At 47.5% G+C, this 23,159-nt stretch overlaps 1 protein-coding gene across 1 annotated transcript; it reads left to right on the plus strand.

Annotated features, from left to right (window-relative positions):
• The first annotated feature begins 477 nt into the window (after positions 1 to 477).
• Positions 478 to 21,952, plus strand: Fam83d (family with sequence similarity 83 member D). The gene is made up of 4 exons (XM_005329838.4): positions 478 to 1,061; positions 13,393 to 13,560; positions 18,270 to 18,394; positions 20,524 to 21,952. The coding sequence occupies exons 1-4, from the start codon at positions 585 to 587 to the stop codon at positions 21,509 to 21,511; spliced, it is 1,758 nt and encodes a 585-aa protein (XP_005329895.2). The 5' UTR covers positions 478 to 584; the 3' UTR covers positions 21,512 to 21,952.
• The last annotated feature ends 1,207 nt before the right edge of the window (positions 21,953 to 23,159 follow it).

The following is a 23,159-nucleotide window of genomic DNA, read 5'->3' on the forward strand; positions in this document are numbered from 1 at the left end:
CAGCAATAGTGCGGTCACAGTGCCCAGAAGCAAGCACCAACTCGCCCTCCTTGGATAGATCTGGCTGTCCCAGGCCTTATAGGGCCACTTTGTGGGGCGGCCAGCAGGGGGCGCGCGGGGAATGGTCCGGGCCTCTCGGGTCTCCCAGCTTCGCTGATTCGGCCGCCCCCCGGGGCTGCACAGCACTTCAGGCCCGCCGGTTCCCTCTAGCAGATCGCGCAGAGCTCGGTCTCTAGAAGGGCCGGAGCTGGAACGGCTAAGTCGCGGCGGGCACAGAGTAGCTAAATTTAAGTTCCGCTCAGCAATCCTGCAGAGAGAGCCGGAGCCTGCTATCGCAGCCAGCCACCTGGGCAGCACAGTCTGTGGGTCGGGCTGAGCGGACCGCTGGGCAGCCAATAGCAACAGGCAGGCGTGGCCGTGCGGCGTTAGCTCCTCCCCTCCCCGCCGTTAGGAGGGTGGCAGCCAATGGGACACCCGGGGCGGGGCGGGGCGGCCAATGGCGCGGGCCTGTTTGATTCAAAGATGCTTATAAAGTGCGTCCGCATCGCCTCCCAGCCCGAGCGTGGTCGGGTCTCCTCGCCGCCATGGCCCTGCGTCCCGACATCTTGGACGAGCTGCCCACCGCCTGCCTGTCGCCGTGCGGGCCGCCCAACCCCGCCGAGCTCTTCAGCGAGGCGCGGCGCTTGGCGCTCGAGGAGCTGGTGGCGGGCGGCCCGGATGCCTTCGCGGCCTTCCTGCGCCGCGAGCGCCTGGGCCGCTTCCTGAACCCCGACGAGGTGCGCGCAGTCCTGGGCGCTGCGGAGCGGCCCGGCGAGGAGGGCGCGGCAGCGGCGGCCGAGGATTCGTTCGGCTCATCTCACGACTGCTCGTCCGGTACCTACTTCCCCGAGGAGTCGGATTTGGAGCCGCCGCTGCTGGAGCTCGGCTGGCCCGCCTTCTACCAGGGCGCCTACCGCGGCGCCACGCGCGTCGAGGCGCACTTCCAGCCCCGCGGCACGGACGCCCGCGGCCCCTACGGCTGCAAGGACGCGCTGCGCCAGCAACTCCGCTCTGCACGGGAGGTGAGCCGGTCCTCGGGGTCACCTCTGCGCAAGGTCGGACCGAGACCCTCCTCAGGAGTGGGAAATTGAGAGCTGCTGGGAGCGCGGGCCGGGGTCCTTGATTGAACCCACTCTGCAAGTCTCCGTAGGATTCTCTGGTTCCCCCCAGCAGCTCTTTGTGGAAGGGGAAAGTGAGAGGAGCTTTGGTCTCCAAGAACGTGGATTGTGCCACAGTTCCAACTTCCAAAATTCATATCCTTGGTGGAGGGACCAGAAGTACTCTCCGTTCCTAATGTTAGTTAAAAACCAAACCGTATTGCAAATTTTCCTGGCCGTCAGCCAACACTGGATCCCATTTTCTAGAGCTTGTTAGGGCACGTCTTACTGAGGAATTGCTTTACCTAGGAAAAAGTTCCTGAAAGATGGGCCCCAGAGACAACTGTGGAGCTTTGGGAATCAATTTTGCTAATTACTTCCATGTGTCTTATGTTGTAGAAAGTGGATGAACGCGAAGTGGCAAAGTGATACCCCTGCTCCTTTGTCTCCTGCCTGAGAGGAAGGGAAGGTTTTGTCCTTTCTGTGAATGATTGAGGCAAGGGGTGTGCATTTCCATGAGTAGGGACTATTTAAGATATCTTAAAGGGCACATACCTCTGCATTAGATCTGCCTCTAGCCATGGTGGGCTTCTGTCCTAGTGTCTGACTCATTCATTGTGTGGCAAGGTATTGGGGTGCAGTGGGAGGTCTTGCCTGCCAGCTAGAATGAAATGGCAGCAAGGTTCTGGGAATAAGGGAGGGTGTGGCAACAGGCACTTTAGTCCAGAGCCATGGTCTGTTTGCTCACTGGCAGTGCTCAGCTTCCTGACCTTCTGGCTGCATCAGGGAAGTGGCTGGTAAAGCCCCAGACCATGGAAACACTTGGTAGGACTCATGTCTGAGCATGACTTTGGGTGACAATATTTGTGCATCAGTCCAAGTCTACGAAAAAACCTGTGTTTCTGATGTTGGTTCTTCTTTACTTAACTGGGAGGGTGCTTTGCCTTTGGGGGAAAGGATGTGGGCTGCAGCTAGGCTGGTGTCGCACCCCCCCCACCCCATAGTGGTTTGGGGGGGACTGAGAGCACTAGGTGCTGAAGACATTGTAGGTTCAGTAAGAGTAAACAGTTGGAAAAGGCAGAATTTTGGGGTAGCAGTGCATTCCCAGGGCTCCCCTCCAAGAGAATTGAGCACTTGGAATGTGTAACATGTAAAGAATGGGTTTCTTGGGCTGAGGTTGAAGCTCAGTGGTAGAGCACTTGCCTGGTATCTGTGAGGCATTGGGTTCTATTCTTAGCACCGCATATAAATAAGTAAAACAAAGGTTGATTGTCAACCAATAAAATAAAATCGGTCTCCATGAAAGAGAGAGATATGGATTGACTTTGCCTTTGGCTCAGGCCCAAATTTTAGTAGTAGTGGGGGGCACTGGAGCTAAAGGCTAGAGGGAAAACTATAAATGCAGTTTTGCAGTCCCTTAAAAGGATCAAAGCTAGAGCTCAGGCCCTGGCCTACAGGCATTTCATAATACATTCCTGGATAGCTCCTGCCTATTCTGCACCCTAGTATCTGCCATCTGCCAAATTACTTACTCATTGCCTATTGTAAATCACCCTGCCAGGACTAGGGTCACAGGGGAAAGCATGATCCTTGCATGCATTTGAGGATGGACAGTTTGCTGGTGGGAAGGGGTGAGGACATTGCTGCAAGTAGTGGAGGAGCTGAAAGAAAGTCTCAAGAGCCCAGGAGGAGGGGTGGGGTTTGCCTACTGGAGAGGATAGGGGCTGGCCAAAGGTGCGAAAGGACCTGGCATATTTTGAGGCAGCCATATCCCCCCGTAGCTGGAGCAGGAAGTGCATTGGAGCCAGACTGTGGAGGGCTGTGCATCCTAGTGAAGGAGCAATGGGAAGCCATTAGAGGTTTAGAGGGAGGCAGGGTGTGGTCAGATTGGAGTCCTGAGCACTTACTTCTGGTAGGAGCATGAAAGGAGGATGTTAAGAGGGCTGAGAATGGTGTTGGCAGGGCTATAAGGAGGAGGCCAGAGGGATCTATGTAAGAGAAGAGGGTCTGCGCTCAGGTGGTGTGGGCAGGAAAAGAGTTATAGGAAGAATTGATGGATCTTGGTAGTTAGGCTGGGGAGAGAGCAGGCAGGGGAGGAAGCTATAGGAAGAGTAGGGAGGATTAAGTTTTGTTTTTGTTTTTAAGTTGGATTGGATAATTGAAATTTAGGAAGGAAAATAAGGTTGAGGGCAAAGGATATAGATTTGAGGCATGCAAAATTTGAGGTCCCAAAGATCTTTTCTTTTGTTAAAAAGTAAAAACTGCTTCATCTGCCAAATGCTAATCTAAGTAATCCCCAAAGTATGTTCGAATATTTTCTTCATTTTACAGATGGAACCGAGACACAGAGAAGCATAAATTGCTGCAAAGTTATGTGGCTAGGGAATGATGGAAACAGGACAGCTTGAGGCAGGAAGTTGACCACTGTCAGCTACTGTGCCCTGCTCATGTCCTGTATGCAGAGGAGAAAACTGTCCACAAGGAGTTCATCCTCAGGTGGACAGAGGCTTTTGGGTGGAGAGGTCATAGAGGTCCACTGTGGTGACCCTCAGGTGCTGCCACCCTGTAAAGCTGTGCACTGTATACATCAGAGGGGCTGTGTCACTCTGACCACATCCACACCAGGTGCATGGACCACAAAGGTGCATGTCTCAGGCTGTTTTCAGATGTCTGCATCTGTATTTCGAGGGCAAAGGTACTTAATGGTGGTGTGAATGTTTTCAGTGCGTCTATTTCCATGCTAGGAAATATCTCACTAACCTTTCCATCCTTGGGAAAAGACCACAGTTCAAAGACCAGGCACAAAAAGGTTAAGTAGCTCGCCCCAAATCAAACAGTGTGAGACAGCAGGACTCAAGCCCAAGTCTTGCTCCAGGGCCCACACCTTTCTTCCCTGCTGAGAGAAGGGATTAATACTTTGGTAGTTTCAACAGGCTGAAAGTTTTGAACAGCTTCTTAAAGACTTGGACTTTTAATTTCCATGTTGCAAGTTCTGTAAACAAGAAAATGCGATGAGCAGATATTTTGTCTCTCCTGGGGAAGGTATAGCCAGACAGCTATTTATAGTCCAAGGAGCAGAGGAGTATGTGGGAATCTTTTGGGGGCAAATGAAGGAACTTTGAATTCCACACGAAGGGTCCCGTGAAATGACCTCCGAGGTTGGGACTGGGTTGCATCAGAGCAGGTTCAGACCTTAGTGTTTGCCCTGTGCAGAATTATTTATCCTCACTGAGGAGGTCTGCGTACCAACTTCCATCCTCAGGTGTGGCTCTGGAAGGAACTTGGATGTGAAGCTCCATGACAGAGGTAGGGGCAGAGGAAGCCAGAGACATTTGGTAAAGGGTGGGACCTAATGCTGACATCACAGCCTGAATGGATGAGATAGGTTGTATGGAGCAGCTCACTGACCACACAGAATCACCCAGGGTATCTAACACATAATAGGTGCTCAGTAAATACTGTGGAGGTCTGTCGTAAGAGCCCTTACTCTTTGAGCCTCATACTTTTGGAGGGGGGAGAAGGAAAAAGTAGGAAAACTAAGTAGTCATGTGATTCTGTCTGCCTTTCCACTTAACTAGTATTCATCCCTGGATAGGTAGGATGGGACTCTGAATTTGCATTGGCTCAGTTTCTGTGCATCTTTCCAAATACAGGCATTCTGCCAATAGTAGATCTTGAGTTCAAGCTGCCATTTCTGTGTTGCTCACTTGAACTTCATCAAAGTTGGAGGGAATATTGCACCTGCCCTGTTGGGAGCTCATATGTTTGTTTCCTAAGGGATTTTTTTAGGATGGTTTTGAACTAACACAGGATTTTTTTCTTCATATTTGCTATAGAATCTACCCCTATCTTACTGTATCTGTTGATGAATGGCTCAGTCCCTGTTCGCCATGTGAATCGGTGGTTGGCTGCCTGGAAGTCCTAGTCTCCTTTGGAGATGTTTTTCTCATGTGGTTGCCTGGCTATTGCTGGCTTCTGAGTGGGAGTCCACTGGCCATGCTCACAGTACCGGGAGATTCTGCGCTCCTCACAGCCGTGCTTCTTACCATTCCCTAGACACTTTTGTTCCAGAGAGGCTGCTTTTGTTGTGACCTCACCCTTGGGCGTCCTTTCGATGACCTGTGTATTAGTGGTGAGGATCTTTGTGTAGCCAGAGCCCTGCCAGGAGGAATGACAGCTGAGGAATCTGTCAGAGGCCCCTGGTGTGTGTGAGGTTGTACTGGACGAAGGCTCTCCTCTTGCTCAACCCTGCATTGCAGCAGCTCCTGTGCAATGTGGTCAGTTCCTGTCCCAGATGCCTGGATCCATCCAGAGGTTTCTCAACCTTGCCAACTGTTGGCTTTGGGCAAGATGATTGTTTGTCCGGGGGCCTGTCCTGAGGTTTGTACGATGCTGAGCAACATCCCTGGCCCTGCTCACTAGATACCAGTAGCAGGTCTTCCCCCTAGGAAGTCCCGACATTGAGAGTTAGTGCTTAATTGGGCATGGTTTCTGTTTGGGGTGATGGAAAGTTTTGGAAACCGTGGAGATGGTTGTACAACATGAATGTACTTAATGTTGCCACCAAATCATATGCATTGAGATGGCAAATTTAGGTTATATATATTTTACCACTAATTTTTACAGAGTTGCCAAATGCCCTAGGTGAAAAACCACTGCCCTGGGAGTTCTCAGTAAGGCATCATCATAGGATGTCACCCCAGCACCCCGTGTGGCTGCCCTTTATCTCTTCCTTTTGATCATGTGTTAGGGTAAGGATTTTAGAATCTTCAGCCTTTTTGTATTTATTTTTTAAATACATGAAAATAGTGGAATGTATTACACTCATTATTACCCATATACAGCACAAATTATGCCATTATGCATATACTTTTTTTTACATCACAATTCTTAATACACATATATACCACAATTTTCATATCTCTGTATATAAGGTATGTGGACACCAAATTCAAATCTCTGTACATGTATAATGATGACCATCACATTCCACCATCCTTGCCAATCCTCTTCCCCCTCCCTTTCCCTCCCACCCCCAGACTTTTTATTTTTTGAATCATAAAACATACAAAATAAAATGTGCTATTTTAACAGTTCTAAGTGCACAATTCAGTGGTCTTAAGGACCTTCCCAGTGTTGTGGCGTCCATCTCCTCTCTGTTCAGAGCTCTTCACTCCACACAGGGGTTCTGACCACTAAGCAGTACCTCCCCTCCCTCCTCCAGGCTCTGGCAGCTCCGTTCTTTGGTCGGCTGCTTTATCTCCTTATTCTTCAAGTCTTCATCAGGAAGCTGTAGGATTAGTCTCTGGCTCCTGTATAGGTATGGAATCTGCTCTCACAGAAGAAACAAAAACCAAAAAAACAAAATGTAGTGTGTATAGTGACTTTTAAAAACAAAATTTTTGCCAGGCACAGTGACGCACACCTGTAATCCCAGTGGCTCAGGAGGCTGAGACAGGAGGATCTCAAGTTTAAAGCCAGATTCAGCAACAGCAAGGCGCTAAGCAACTCAGTGAGACCTTGTCTCTAAAACAAAAAATACAAAATAGGGCTGGGGACATGGCTCAGTAGTTTGAGTGGCCCGGAGTTCAATCCCCAGTATCCCAAAAGAAGATTTTTTTAGGGGTGCTGGGGTTCAAACCCAAGACCTTGTGCATGTTAAGTAAGCACTTTCCTACTAAACTATACCAATAAGAATTTTTTAAAATCTTGCTGCAAATGATATAACCTCTGGATGGGAGTTTGGCAATATCAGCAAATTTCAGTTGTGTTTGCGTGTTGACCTAATAATTCTATTTATATGTTTCTAACCCAAAGATACACTGGCAAAAACATAGACACATGCAATAGGCTATTTGTCTCAGCATAATTCTAGTAGCAAAATCCTGGAAAGGGCTTCCATGTCCGCCAGTAGAATATTAGTAAACAAATTACTGCATCTTTGCAGTGGAGTCCCCTGCAGCTGGGTGAGAACCAGCTCTCTGTTGTCATTCAAAGTGCCTAGGGCAGGAGCATTAGCCACCTGTGCCCACTGAAGTTTACACCAGTTAAAACTAAATAACAAATTCAGTTCCTCTGGGATCTCAGAAGGTTCTGTTGGACTGCAGTAGTTTAGAATGATGTGATCATATTCTCCTTTTACCTGGGGGGGAGTATGAACATTTATATACACACATATATTCATAATACCTGCATATACTTGTTTACATTAAAAAATGGAAGACTAAGTGAAAAGTGAATAATTGAGATAGTTATTTTAATGGGAAGGGCAGGAAGGAAAAAGAAAAATAGGAGGGAAGGGATAAGGATGGAAACTAGGGGTCCCTGAGTGTACCTTGTTTTGTGCATTGGATTTTGGATTTTTATACCATTATAAAAACTAAAAATGATGAGCCTCCTTTATGCTCATGACCCGCCACTCAGAAAGACCTCTCTGGATGCTTTTCTGGCTTTTGAAAAGTCCAGCCCACCTGGACAGTGAAGAGGAAGTGCCCCCATGTGGTCTGGCCCTTGGAGGGTATGAAAGCTTGCCTCCCACCAGCCGCTGTCCCTTGCCTAGAGAGGCACCCGGCCACTCCACGGGCAGAGGCCTGTCACACTGTAACCTCGTGCTTAAATTGTTAATTTATACTAACAGCCCATGAAATCTAGGGAGAACAACATCCACCCACAAGTTTAGGTTTTGCTGTGGAAATTTCCATTCTTTCTTGTTTTTAAACCTTGAAGATGATGTCAAGGCAATCATTTAAAGATCTTTAAGAAAATCCCCAGGAGATAATTTCAGTTGCATTAAAACATATAACAAATGGTGCTCTTTTAGGCACCAGGGCCTCCAGGACATAGATGGCAAGAAGGGGATTGGTGGTGTCATGGGTCAGTGCCGGGAGCTTAGTGGCCAGGCTGCTGTTGGCTGCTGCCCGTGCTGACACATCTTTGAGTGTGTGCAAACCTTTGTTGAATTCCAAGCACGCTGCACACCTGCCTTTATTCTGTGAGTCTGAATGGGAAGGGAGGGAAACTGGGGAGCACAGGGAAGGGGTGATCCACATGTGCTTCCTGCTTCATGTAGAAGAGCTGGAACGAGAACTGGAATGACTGGCCCCCAGCGGCCACGGGAGCCTCACAGGAGCTGCTGGTCAGAGCCGGACCAGCCTAGCAGGAGGGCGCATGATTCACTAGACAGAGACCTTGTTTTGAAGATACTGAGTCTCAGTGGAATGAGCTTCCAGGGATAGAGCAGAATCAGGACTAAGAACCTGAGCAAGTAGCTTCATTTGAGGGCTTTCTATATGCCAGAAACTGCCCATGCAGTCTCTCATTGACTGAATCACCAAGCGGTAGAGGGTAGTACAGAGGTCAGTGCAGCTTAATGTGCTGTGGCATTATGTACCTGGGTCTCAAGAGCGGGGAGCCAGAGGAAGCCCAGGTCTGACTACAGCCTGTTCACAGAACAGCTGCGCTTCCTCAGGTTTCCTGGTGGGCAGTACTGCCGCAGAGGGAAGGTACCCTGCTGGCCAGGGAGTTCCAAGTTCCTTGATGTCTGTTAAGTATTTCGTGTTATTGTAAATTGTCCTCTTAGTCTATACTCTGCTGATCCTTTCAGGATTCATTCTAAGCTCTTGGTCATTCGAAGATGGGGCCATAGACTTGTCTGGAATAATATTTAGCCTAACACTTTTCTTGTAGATGGCTCTGGAGTTGCACAGACCTGGGTTGAAATTCCAGCTCCTACACTTGCTTACTTGTGTCTCTTAACAAGTTACCTAGCCTCTCCAAGCTTTAGTTTCCTCATTTGTAAACTGAAGATAATAGTGGGGTTTTGAAATCTCTAGACATCTTGTCTGGTTTTTTTGTGCAAGAAAGCAAATGGGAAAGATTCCAGTTCTACATGACAAGTAATGTGACCAGGCTCTGACACTCTCTGTCCCCGCACCCTCCACCAAAGACATGCCAGCGATCTCTGCTTTTCAAACACATGGGTCCTCAAGTCCTTTGGTGCAAACCGGCAAAGGAAAATTAGAGGGACTGAGGGGTCCAGCAAGGATCTGAGAGGGTTTGTTGCCTGAGATGAAGACATAAGGTTTGGCCCAGGTGTGGGTGCTCTGGATGTGGCTGGAGAAGCTCAGGTGTGGTGTGGGGTTCAGGCAGCTTCTAACTAGCTGGGTGTTTTTCTCTGTAGTAACTATCTTGGGACTGATTTGCAGATGGGTGTTGGTCCTGGAATAGACTCTAAAAAATCACTGTTTGCCCAGCTCTGTAGCCTTAGAGAGTGGGCAGGCCCTGTGTGCAGCTCAAGCTGAGAGAAGGTAATGCCCAGGTGACCAGGCACTTACTGGGCATGGGCTGCCATCCTCTGGAGGTGTCTCCTTTGCCTTACTCACCTTATGTCTCTGGAAGCATATGGAATGGCCGATGTCTGTGCCATCCTTCAAGTTCAGGTGCACATCTGGGGCTCAGCAGTCTGCAGCACGAACACCTCCACCTTGCAGATGTGTCCACCCTGGAACATGGGGCTTAGTTGTGTGAATAAGACTAGTTCATTGCCCAACTCAGTGAAGAGTCTGTGTCTTCAGGGAAGTGAAAAGCCCCAGGGCTCCTTCAGCGATGCAGGGCTTGGTTCATGAAGGCAGGAGGTGGGGAGAGGTCGTAAAAGAAAGCCTTCCTGATGAAAGCCACTGGGAGGAGGACTGGCCCTCTCCAGAAGAGGTCTTCTCTCAAGAAGAGTCCTGCTTTAATAAGAAAGGAGGGCACATTGGGCACCGGGGGAGCAGGGAAGGAAAATCTGCTCCAGGCCACTGAAGTCCTGAGGGGATCAGGGACCAGCTTATAAGTCCAACACTGGAAAGGTCCAGCCTTAAAACTGAACAATAATCCCAGCTACTTCGGAAGCCAAGGCAGGAGGATTGCAAGTTCAAGGCCAACCTGGGCAACTTAGCAAGACCCCACCTAAAAATAAAAAGGACGGGAGGTGCAGCTCACTGGTGGAGCGCCCCGAGTTCCATCTCCAGTACCGCAAAACAAAGCAAAAAACCAATGAAGGAATAGCAAATCAGCTACCAAATAACAAAGGTGTTATACAATGGTTTTATTAAGTGATGAATCAAAATTCAGTTTGGCAGGCTGTGGTGCGCTGGGCCCTGCTCCAGGTTTCCGACTCCTGCAGTCCTAAGGCGGCTGCTGGGCTGCTGGCTGGGCTGTGTTCCTCGGGTCCCTGTTTCCGTAGCCCCCTGGGTGTGTCCACTGGCCCATCACACCATGTCACCCCAGCTCATCTGCTGTCTTGTTAGCCTGGGTTCTTGCAGACAGATTGACTTATGTCCCCAGTGCCTGACACTGCCTGGCTCCAGTGGGCTCCCACCAAGTATTGGAAAGAGGAGTGCGAGATGAGGGAGGCAGGCGGGTCTTGTCCTCTGTGCTGTCTCTGCGAGTGTGCTCTCACCCGTGTACCCACAACTCCTTCTGGAAGGTTTTACTGCCACCTCCAGATCCGTCTCAAAGCCCGTCTCAAGCTTGTTTCTTTTTCTGTGGACTTGTGTCCCCTCTCCCTCCTCCAACCCCTCTGCGGCCTCTGCGACCCTCATTGCTTCTTGCCTGGCCTGTCCTCACAATCCGCCACTGGGGTTTCCTCTTTCAGTCTGTCGACCTAAACATTTGCGGGTGTCACGTGGCCGCAGTGCCGTGGGCCTTGGGTGGCATGGCCCTGTGTTGGAGGAGGTGGAGCCAGGTCTCCAACCCACACCAGCCTCTCTTCGGCATCAGTTTCTTTTGTCCTGTTGCTGTCACTCTGAACTCTTTGCTCACGCGGGCAGCGTGTGAGGAGGGAGGATTGTATTGACTCCTTGGTTGGCATTCAGGGCCCGATGCCATCTTGCTCATCCATCCATCTTTCCCAGTCACGTCCGTGGCTCTTCCACACATGCTGTACATTCCAGCCAAACTGGTATGCGCCCTTCGTTTCCACCTCTTCTCCGTCACCATGGCCTCACTTCTCCTTGCCCGCATGTCTGCATCCTATTTGTGATTTAGCCCAGACGCCCTCTCCTCCAGGAAGCCTTCCCTGCTGGAGTGTCTGGTGTGACTGCCACTCACTGCAAGGAAGAAAATTTGTATGTCCTCCCTCAAAAAAAAAAAAAAAAAAAAAGAAAAAGTTTTGCCCAGATTTACTGACTTCTCACAGTACATGTCATTTTACTTCCCTGCCTCTGACATCCAGTCAGATTCTTTACAGCCATCTTTGTGCCTAGTACATGAGATAGACTTAAAAAGGTGCTGGCTGCATGATCCAATGCTTATTTCACTCCAGTGTGTGTCTCCCTTAATCTCCACGCAGCCCTTTAACACGAGGACTGTTAATATCTACATCTTCCAGAGGGGAAGCCAAGACTAAGGCAGACTAAACACCTTGCCCAGGGTCACACAGCTAGCAAGGCGCAGGTCCCAGTTCTGTGCTCAGGCTTTTGGCCTTTTAACTAACTGTTATGTGACCCAAATGAATGGGATGGATACAGCTCTCAAAGAGGATGTATAAAACTGAAGCTGCCACCATTTAAATCCCATGCCCAGTGGGTTTAGCTGTGTCCTTTCCCAAGAATAATAGCTCACAGTTGGGGCACCATAAAGGTCAGGCAGGGAGGGGAGGGAGAGGCAGCAAGGGGACTAACTGGTCTTCCCAGGCTTCCTCATGGCAGTGACATCCCAGGACCTGGCATGTCAAGGTCCCTCGTCCAAGTAGTCCCTGGGGACCCTGGAGTGTTGTAGAAAGACAGCAAAATTGTCCCTTTGTCTCTGCATTTTCATGTAGCCCCTGTGTCCTTAAGCCGTAATGAATGTCCTTAGTCCTCTGGGACCAGAGATGAATCCATCCCCATTCAAGAGCATCTGCTGCAGTGGATGGGGCGAGACTTACAGATAACTGTAACCTTCAGAAAAAAGGGTTAATGTGATTCCAAAAGACACGGTATTTTACTGTTGAAGTGGGAGAAGCCCTGACAGCTCCTGATTGCAAAAGAATCCCGAACCTTGGCTTCTGACTTGGTTTGTAGGAGCTTGTTTCTAAGCTGTTTTGACACCCAACTACCTGGCCAGAAGTTAGCTGAGGGCTGTGGTTTTTCCCCATAAAGGGGTGATTAAAGGCTTTGAGGCCTCAGCAGCCTGTCTTTAAATTAATAAGCAGAGATAGGAACCAGCGGCTCCCTCCCTGCTGGAACTGTCTGGCCAGCTGCAGCTCTGGACTGGAAAGGGAATAGCTAAGCAGGTCCTGAGGGGTCCTTTGTACCTTGCACTTTATGCAGAGTCATTTAATTTTGCTGCAGACCTGTTCTTTGGCGAAGGAATCAACCATTCAAAACAACTATAATTTGCCCAAGGATTGCATGGCTGAGAGTCAGCTCTTAACTGCAGTGTGATACTGGGTGTGGAAAATCAATTAGCAGGCACAAGTGGAGCCAGGCTACTGGGGGACAGAAAAGAACTGGTGTGAGTGTAAGGGCAGAATCATTAGGAAATTTCTGTGTTCTTGTTGTGGCCATCTTTTAGTGAGGAGAGGCTGTTTGGTTAGAAAGGCCTGGCTGGTGGACAGAGCCAAGCTTAAGATGGGTGTTCAGCGATAGGGAAGCAGAAGATGGGAGAATCTGTGGGTCTCCTTTGATCATTTCAAGCCATGTGTCGCTGGTGGATGGGGTGGCCTTTCTAAATCAGAGTAACAAGTAAAAACAGAAAGCATGACTCAAAATCAGACAAAAATCCAAATCACAGAGTTGGAGGATGCTCTACCCAGAGGAGACCTCAGAGAGAATATAAGGTTTGTTTGCTTTACAGACACAGAAAGCTGCAGCCTGGCGGGGAAAGCATCATGTCTGTTGACAGTGTGGTAGCCCAGAACCTGGGCAGCTTGCTCGTCCAGATGGAGCCTGGAAGACGAGGTTTAGTGAAGGAGCAAGAGTTGAACGGAGCAGGCTCACAGGAAGGCGAGGCGGCAGCTTAGTCCACATTACTAGGAAATTTGCCAGTGAGGAGGAGGGTGACTGGAAGGCAGCAGGGCCAGGTCAAGGTTTGCAGGCTACGGGGGCCTGGGTAACCTTAGAGAAGGAAAATAGTCCAGGGTGGGGGAAGCCATGCTGTGGAAGGAGGAGGGCAGGAAGGCATTGTGGGGTGGGCATCCTTTTGCAGCTCTGAGATGGCTCCAGGGTTCAGGCAGCATGCTGTAAGGTGGTGTCCGGGTGAGCTGACGGCTTCTCTTCCTTCTGCCTCCCTGTAGGTGATTGCCGTGGTAATGGATGTTTTCACAGACATTGACATCTTCCGAGACCTTCAGGAAATATGCAGGGAGCGGGGAGTGGCTGTGTACATCCTTCTGGACCAGTCTCTCCTTTCCCACTTTTTGGACATGTGCATGGATCTGAAAGTTCATCCCGAACAGGAAAAGGTTTGTAGTCTGCTATTTCCAGTTTCGCCACAATCAATAAACATGATCGACAAAATGGTTGTTGGTGGTGTCCCCATTTTCAAGTGAGGGAACTGAGGCTGTAGGCAAAGTCATTTGCTCAGAATCTCGCAGAAAATGAACAGTGCCTATGACCTCATGATTCCACTCCTAGGTGTTCACCCAAGAGCAATGAAGACAGGGCCACACAGAGACCGGGGTATAAATGTTTACAGAAGTGTTACTCATAAGGGCCTAGGATGGAAACAGTCCAACGTCCCTCAGCTGATAGATGGATAAACATATATTCATACAGTAGACTATTGTTCAGCCTTCAAAGGAAGCAAGTATTGACATATGCTATGACATGGGTGAACCCGAAAATGTAATGCTGACAAAAGACCACATATTCTATGATTCTATTTATGTGAAAGACTGTAATGGAGAAATCTATTCAGACAGAAGACAGATGATCATCAGGACTGAGGAGGCAGGTGGGGGTGGGTAGGTGGTAGCTTAGACTGGCTGACTGCTGCATATCTCCATGAATGCACAGGAAAACCACAGAAGTGTACAGCAAGTGGGTAAGCTGAATGGTATGAGAATTCTATCTCAAGCTGTTGAAAAGCCAAGAAACAGTGGCAGTCTAGCTTCAAACCTTGGCCTCTCCTAACACAGAGCGCAGATCAGCACCACGGTGAGGGCCTGCAGGCACCTTGGATGCTGCTGTTTGTGACAGTAGCCCCAGGAGTCCCCGCTTTTCATCCTGTCACCCACCATTGTTCACTTGGGCTCTGTCCTGGGCACCGCTCAGTGCTCTTGACAAATGTCGCATGACTTGCTCCTCTCAGCAGCCTTGTCAGGTAAGTGGCAGGGTCCTGATACTCTAGACTGGGAAATGGTGACACAGAGAGCCCGTGTGTCCACAGGTCACAAGTAGTGGCCCTGGGGCCCGACTGTCTGCCTCCTATCCTGTATGCATAATCACTGTCCTGTGCTGCTCATTTCTCATTATTATAAATTAGACCGCATGTCCTTTTCTCAGGTCATGAAAATATTCAAGTATTTAAATGTACGGATGCACGACTTAGCTGGCTTGGTCTCTTTGGTAGAGAAAGGCAAGACAATTAATTATATGTATTTATTTTAGAATTCATTTTCTAAAAATTAAGCAGCCTAGACTTTGACCTTCAGAAATTGATTTATTCACCACTTATTTGAATACCTACAGCTCCATGCCACATGCTTTTGTGAGTACTAGAAATAAAGCATTCAGCAAAGCAAGCAGAATTCGGGCTTTGCTACGCCAGGTTTCCGCATGGGAGACACTAACTGAACACCTTGTTATTATCAAGCAGTTTGGCTTGAAAAATTTTGGCTGTTTAACTTCTCCCATAGAGTTCTTGTTGGCTGTTTCCTCTAATGACAAAGTGGAGGATTGGGCTTAATTAGGTAGTTACTAACCTGTCACTAGTGCCACAGGCAAATAGATGATGGAAGTAGGATTGGGACTTAGAGACCAAATGAAATGGGACAGCCACGTGACTGTCGCCTTAAAAGGGAGATCAGGAGGAAAACACAAGTCAGGCCTGAGAAAAGCAGTCATCTACTGAGCATTTAGTCCTTGACTGGTCATCTAGCACCAGGAGAAGAAATAGAAGGTGTCCGTGTGTAATTTTAAGGCGCTCTTTCTATAATTAAGGCTGTGTGTTAGCAGCAGAAAAATCACAGAATCGCTCTAGCCACAGCTTTAACCCTGCGATCGGCTCCCTTCATCATCTTGGCAGGAGCCCAGGAAAAAGGTGCTGATGTAGTTGCCCACTATTGATTGCTCCCTCCATGGTCATCCAGATTCTCCAGGAGGGTTGAAGGAGGTCTCTATCTCTGGATGCTCCAGTTTTTGTTCTGTCTCAACTCCTTCCTAGGGAGGTACCATCTCCGCGGCTTGCCCTTCCTACCGGGGTATGTCTGCTAGTGATTCTGTGCCCTTATGAAGTCAGGGCTGACTCCCACCTGCCCTGGGCTCTGTGGCTGGCTTAGAACTTTGGATTGCCCTGTCTGCAGGAACGTGTGTAGGTGTTTAGAAGTGCTTTGGCCACAATCACAGAGGCCTGTACAACATTCAGATGTGTGTCCAAGGGAAAGATAGGTAAAACCACACCTAACTCTTTCAATAGTGGTATTTTTATGCTGTTCTTGTATGTTGATCCTTTATAACACCTTCTGAGTCACTGCCTCCTCCAGGAAGTCCTCCTCCAGCCAATTACACATGTACTTCTGTGAACTTTTCTAATTTTCTAAAACCTAAAAAAACTTTACCTTGAACTAAGATTTATAAAGAAGTTACAAAAATAATATATGAAATTCCTGAATACTCTGCCCAAATTTTCCAAATGTTGACATCTTATAAACCTCACCACAAATAACAAAATCGGGAAATATCTGCTGACCTCATGAATTTTGCCAGGCGTTCCACTAACGCCCTTGTCCTGGCCCTGGAGCCAGTCCAGCACTCCACCTTGCATTTAGGCCTCAGGTCTCCTTGGCTCCTGTCCTCTGGAACTGTTCCTCTATTTTTCTTTGTCTTTCAGGGTCTAATGCTTTTGAAGAATATGGACCAGCTGTCTGTAGAATTTGGGTTTGCCTGATGTTTACTTGTGACTCAATTCATAACATTTTGATAAGAATGCCACAGCAGTGTTAGTGTATCTAGCCATAGTTTTTTGTTTGTTTTGGCTTTTGTTTTTAACTTCTTTTAAAACAATGATGGATTCATACAGTTATACTGATAACACTGAGAAGCTCCAAGTTACCTTCAGCTAGTTTCCCCAGTGGTGATTTCTTTTGTGATTTATAGTTCAATTTTGGAACCTGGAAATGGACATTGGAGCAGTGTGTACATATGTAGTTCTTTCCCATTTTATCTCATGTGGACATCAAGACAGAACTATTCCATCACTGCAAAGATCTCCCTGAGACAGTTACATAGCTCCTCTCCCAGGACCCCACCACTACCACTTTCAACCCCTGGCACCCACTAATCTGTTCTCCATCTGATCATTTTGCCCTCTAGAGTCCGTTATATAAATAGAATCATGCAGAATGTGACCTATTTAGATTGGCCATTGACACTTGGCAGTATTCACCCATCAAAGGACATTTAGGTAATTTCCAGGTTTTGACTTTATAAGTAAATTGCTATAAATATTCATGTAGAGGTTTTGGGTAGCCATAGGTTTTCTTTGGTTCATGCAAGTCTTGCCATAGGCTTTTAATCATTCATTTTCTTCCTTATTTTAGTTCTTGAGGGCAAGAAGCATGCCTAGTATCTGTTGTTTCAGGGCTTGGCACATAGTAGGGGTTCTGTCAGTTTGTGGAATGGATGAGAGTCAAACAATAATCTTAAACATTTAACTTGAATGTGTAAGATTTATAACAACATGTAGTTTCTGGTCTGCTCTAAAGAATGCAGACTGCAGGAACTCAGGAGGCTGAGGCGGGAGGATGCAAGTTCAAGGCCAGCCTGTCTCCAAAAAAAAATTTTTTTTTAAAGAAAAGAACTGGGGTTGTAACTTAATGGGATGATGCCCCTGGACTCAATCCCCAGTATCAATCAAAGGGAATGCAGACTGTCTTATTTTTCATACCATTGTATATGCATCTCAAATGTCACTTTACAGGAATAGAAATCTGCGTGCATGTGTATGCAGTGTACTGCCAGTGCACCTTTTTTGTTACACATGCACTGGTAGGAGATGTGACCTTGCCAATTGAACCCCACGTGATTTGAGTGTTTCTGCTGCAGTTTAGTCCTGTGTCAGAGAAGGCTTGTCCTCTGCTCCTGTCTTCAAACTCCTTACTGTGTGGGGGACAGAGAAATAGGCTACAATTCCATAGTGATGTCATTAAACAAAAGATTAGAAGTATCAACTTATCTTAGCCTTGTCAAAATGTATTTATTATTGGCATGTTTTCTTTTGTGATTTTATTTCCCACATTTTGTTTCAAAATCATTTCTTGGGCTGTGTGTGGTGGCACATGCCTGTGATCCCAGCAACTAAGGAGGTGGAGGCAGGAGATTCATAAATTCAAGACCAGCCTTGGGCAATTTAGTCTTATAAGCAATAAAAAGTAAAAAGGGCTAGGGAGCTCAAGGTATAGTTCTCATGGGTTCAATCCCCAGTACTAGGGGAAAAAAAACATTTCTTGGTTCTGTTATTTACTCTCCCAAAAGGTGAATGCTCTTTTACAGCACACACACATGTGAACTAAGGGTCTCAAAAGTAAATACAAGCTGGGCGTGGTGGTGCACACCTGTAATCCCAGCGACTTGGGAAGTTGAGGCAGGAGGATCACGAACTCAAAGCCAGACTCAGCAACTTAGTAAGGCTCTAAGCAACTCAGTGAGACCCCTGCCTCTAAATAAAATACAAAAAAGGGCTGGGGATGTGGCTCAGTGGTTAGGTGCCCCTGAGTTCAATCCCTAGTACCAAAAAAAGAAAAGAAAAGTAAATATAAGAAAAGAACATACGCAAAGACAGACTAAATGTAGAAGTAATGTTACTCAAGAAACATCAGGCTCGTGTGCCACGTGTGGTATTAGAGTGGTGACCCCAAGCCCTCTGGTCCTGCTCATTTGCTTACTGGATGAGTATCATTGAAGTGTTCTTGATTGGTTTTTTTTTTTTTATTCCCTGCTCCCTCCCTGACAGCTGATGACGGTGCGGACTATCACGGGAAACATCTACTACGCAAGGTCAGGAACTAAAATTGTCGGGAAGGTTCACGAAAAGTTCACACTGATTGATGGCATTCGAGTGGTGACAGGCTCCTACAGGTACGTTTCCAACAGGTGCCTCGCTTATTAATCCACATTCTTCACGTAAAGATATGACATTGTTCCTCTCAGCGAGAGCCTTTGCAGCTACGCATTCCCACATGTGCACACCTACGTGTGCAAGTGGTTGATCAAAGTCTCCTCCTGTCGGAGGTAATGAGATGGGGTCACTTCCCCTGTGCCCCACAAAACAAAAATGCAAAAGTTAAACTAGCTTGGAGACCACGCAGTCTCCAGTCCTAGGGTGAAGTCTTGGCCCAGGCCTGGGGTTATCAGTGACACAGCCTCAAGTCCCAGTTCCTTGGGGATTTGGACCATGTTGTCACTGGAAGGTAAGGGCAGTTACAGGGGTTGGCATCAGTGTTGCAGGCAGACCTGAAGCTCTCCCCTTCCTTCCTTTTGCTTCAAGCCGTATCAGTTAGTGCTGTAGTCTAGAAAATACTGATCAAGTTCCCAATTCACCTTTGAAGTCTCACTTTGATGATGGTGTGTGTCTTCGGTGGGTAGCGGGTGTTCAATGGAGGGTGGAGATAACAAGTGGCTAAGATTCATCTCAGGAAGTTGTGCCATTTTTACTCATGTGGCTCCTTGGCTGCACGTTTTGCTCCCTCTACATAGATGGTCCAATGATGTGCAAGATGTGTGTCTGTACAGTTTAGAAAAGAAAAGCCTTCTTGAAAAAATGTGCATCATTGAGTGATAAATATGGATGGGCCCAGGGTCTGGCAGAGAGACAGTAAGATAAAGAAGCTCTTGACACTTTTCCTTTCATATAGCACCATTTTCGATCAGAACAGAATTAGAATTGTTTCTTGACTTCTTTTTGCAAAATCTTATGAATACAGAAGAAAACTAGTTTCCCCCCTGCAAAGAAGAATTTCTCCATGCTAACAAAACTTAGCTTCAAATGGTTTTTGGCTGTTCTAAAAATCTCAAAATATAAAAACTGCCCTCTTCCAATGAAATATAGTACCACCAATGATGATGACAGCTCCATTTGTTAGGTCATACTGTCATCCTGGTGTTGGGTAGACACTTGGTTTACATTATCTCATTGAGGGTTTTCAAAATAATCTTCCTTCTTAGGCTTTGAAGGAAGTTCTCTGCAGTGTGTGCATTAAGCAATGTTCTTGGTTGCAAGAGGCAAGGCTGATAGGATGTTTTATGATCTCATTAAAGCACCCGACTTCTGGTACAAGTCTCTATCAGTGGGGTGACTAAAATGTCAGAAGCTAACTCAAGCTGCTTTATGCAGAATGAAACTTCTCAGCTCACACAGCAGGAGGTATGGAAAGGGGCAGTGGCTCTCAGCTCCTCCTGACCTGGCTGGACACTTATCAGAACATTGTCTCCTGGTTGTGCTTTTCCCTGGTTGATCTCTATTCCCAAGCAGGCTCTCCCGTTGAAGGCAAAGATCCCAGCTTATTTCCATGGTCTTCCGTAGCTGACTTCCTCTCTCAGCACTCTGAAACTCACTGCACTGGTAGGGTCACGTGCCCACCCTGGATGAATCCAAGGGGACCGTACAATCGGCCAGCCTGGAACACCCACCCCCACTGAGAATGTAGTGGACACATGCTCAAAGCCTTTTGAGACAGGGCTGGGCATGGGCTCTTTTTCCAGAGGAATAGGAAGGGGTGCTGGACAGGCAGGGGCACGTGGTCACCAATAGCTCTAAACGTGTTTGGAGTACTAGAATTCCAGTTAAACTAACAAATTATTTCCCTTTGTGAAAGGGAAAGGTAGTACGGAACCGGCATGGGTGACTGATTCCTTAGGGCTGAGCCCAATCTAGAATCTGCCACCACCTCTCCACTATGTCGTCTCTAGCAGGTTTCTTTGCCTCTAAAATGAGGGTACTGGCCCAAATATTTCAGAATCCTTTCTAGTTTTTAAAACTTAGAGGCTAAGGATTGTGTAGGTTAACCGTTGGCTTTCTTAGTTTTTGGTGACACATGTATCTATTATATGGAAATGTGAAGGCTGGTGAATTCACAGTAAATGGTATGTGTGTTACCACCACAGCTGTGACTTACATGGCAGGATTCCTGGGCTTTATCAGGTTGATAGTAAGTGAACTGAAATTCCACATTCTTACCCGCTTCCGTTGTTGGTTTTCATCCCTTCAGCTTCACATGGACAGATGGCAAATTAAACAGCAGCAACTTGGTCATTCTGTCTGGCCAAGTGGTTGAATGCTTTGATCTGGAGTTCCGCATCCTGTACGCGCAATCAAAGCCCATCAGCCCCAAGCTCCTGTCCCACTTCCGGATCAGTGGCAAGTTTGACCACCTTGCTGACCGCAAACCACAGTCCAAAGAGCTCACGCTGGGCAACCTGCTGCGCCTGCGGCTGGCCAGGCTGTCAAGTTCACCCAGGAAGACAGACCTGGGCTTGGGGGCGCCCCTGGAGAGTGAGGTAGAGACCAAGCGACAGGACTCCAAGTCCTCCACTGTCAGCGAGGAGGGTCACTTCCATAGCCACAGGGACATTCTGGGGGACAGAAAGGCTGTTGATGTCGCCACCCAGACAGAGCCAGAAGAGGAGACGCCCTCGGTTAGCATGAGGGAGGTGGGGACACAAACCAGCAGCAGCACCCTGTGTGCCGGGACCCAAACCACTGTGGCCACCAGGGTTGCGACCTCCCAGACGGTGGTGTGGACCAAGTCGACCACCACACAGACTGACGCGGATGAGAGCGGGATCTTTTCTCAGGGAACTCAGTCTGAAGAAGGGTCCCCAGTATCAAAAATGTCTGTGTCGAGGTCTTCCAGTTTGAAGTCTTCCTCCTCCACGTCTTCCCAGGGCTCGGTGGCCAGCTCCATCGGCTCCCATGCTTCCCTCAGAGCCACCGACCCCCTCAGTACTGGACACACCAAGTACCTGGGCACCCCTCACCTGGAGCTGTGCCTGCGGGACTCCTTCAGAAACCTGAATAAAGAGCGGCAGTTGCACTTGGCTGGCGTGAGGTCCCGGCTCAACCACATGCTGGCCATGCTGTCGAGGAGAACGGTCCTCTCTGAGAACTACCTTAGCATCAGTCCTGGGAATTTCACCAGAGCATCAGTTAATTTGGTTGCTGTTAGAGATTTAGCGCTTTATCCCTCTTATCAGTGACTTCAGTATGACTCCAGCTGGGTGTGGCCAGAGCTTCCTGCTTTAAAATCATCACACGCCCCTGACTGTCTCTCTTTCACTTGACTTTAGCACCTTGACCACCTTTGAATTTCTGTTCTGTGCATTATTTTATGTGGTTTTTGTTTTATCTTTGTCATGTAGCAACTGGGTATTGATGGTATGATTTTAAACACTATGGGTACAGGTTTTTTTGCACTGTTTTAATATTGGTAACTCTTAAAGAGAATGCTGAGGTTCATTAGTAAGACATAAAATGTTCCACACTTTTCTTGACTTGTGTGCTATTCTTAAACGTCTGAGTCACTGCTGTTTTTATGATCAAAATCCTATTTAGAAAAACAAGACTGTTTCTTAATTGTTTATCTCTATAAAATATCTATCTATTATCTTAGCATTAAATAAACAATTTGTTTGCTTGAATTTTTTAACTTTCTGGCATTTTTCTGACTCTCTAACTTTTGCATTTAAATACACCTAACAGGTATCTGAATGATTTTTTTTTTAGTATTGGGGTGGGGAAAAAGTAAATGATCTAGATTATAAAATGGAAAACATGTATTTGCTTAATAGTTAGAAGACATAAAGCTATCATTGGGGATCATACCACCCTTACCATGATGGAGACCAATGTTGCTCTGAGTTTGGGGGAACTTGCAGCAGTCCAGCCTCTACATGTGCACTAGCTTTTCTGTTTTCAAAGAAAAAGCCTGAACTGTTTCAGTGAGGGCCTTGGTCCTCTGCTTTTCTGCCAAAGGAGGCCTTTGGGTGCATTTCTGGATTCATGCCCAACGTAAGCCCTAGTGGCCCCATGGGCCCAATTTCATCAGATGGGTGTATTGACAGTGTTTAGCAATCTTATATCCCAGGGAAGGGGCAAGAGAGGACACTGACAATTATACAGATTCTTGGTCCAGTAGCAGCCACTGTGACTGGTTTCTACATCCTGCTAATCAGGATTGGTGTGGCTCTGGAATCCAGTTTTTGTCCAGTCTTATGCACATGGACAGATCAAAGGGAGAGAGTTAAGCAGTGGCTTCCTCCTGGCTTGCTCGAGCAAACAGCTCTGTAATAGGGAGGGTGTTGTCTGCCAAGCAGAATGCTGCTGCACCTGGGTCAAGAGCACTCCTGCAGGTTTTCATGCATGATCCAGGACTCCCTTGCCATGGATGGGTCATATGCTGGTTTAGTGAATTATCTGTGGCTATGAACCAAATTTACGGAACTGGTTCATGTCTGTTGCAAACGACTCTGGGCTAAGCCCCGAATAAACATGGTTATCTGAAACCATTTTACAGATTTGGGTCACTTTGTATGTGCTATTGTTTGTGACAATTTGGTAGAGAGGTACGTAGGTTAGATAGCTGTTTTCAATTTTCTTTAGGTCCAGGTTAAGTAGTATGACACAGCTGGTAAATGGTGACATGAGAGTGTAAACACAGGTTTCCAGATTCTGCGTTCAGGACTTTTATGTTTTTCTACTTATAGGATCAGAGGTACTGGATCATGTACACTGAGCGATGGCAGTTAATGAGATTGTGAATGAAAGCAGAAACAGCCTCATGAACAGATAGATATAGGTGCAAAGCCCTTTTTTTTTTTTTTTTTTGTATCAGGGATCTAGGGGCAC

Source organism: Ictidomys tridecemlineatus, chromosome 5 (assembly GCF_052094955.1).
Source record: "Ictidomys tridecemlineatus isolate mIctTri1 chromosome 5, mIctTri1.hap1, whole genome shotgun sequence".
In the NCBI taxonomy this organism is placed as follows: Eukaryota; Metazoa; Chordata; class Mammalia; order Rodentia; family Sciuridae; genus Ictidomys; species Ictidomys tridecemlineatus.

Bases quoted from the DNA above. Each gene is read 5' to 3' on its own strand.
- Fam83d (XM_005329838.4), top strand. From the start codon at position 585: ATGGCCCTGCGTCCCGACATCTTGGACGAGCTGCCCACCGCCTGCCTG. The intron at 13,561-18,269 runs GTTTGTAGTCTG...CCTCCCTGACAG, and splicing joins TTCATCCCGAACAGGAAAAG to CTGATGACGGTGCGGACTAT. The intron at 18,395-20,523 runs GTACGTTTCCAA...TCATCCCTTCAG, and splicing joins GTGGTGACAGGCTCCTACAG to CTTCACATGGACAGATGGCA.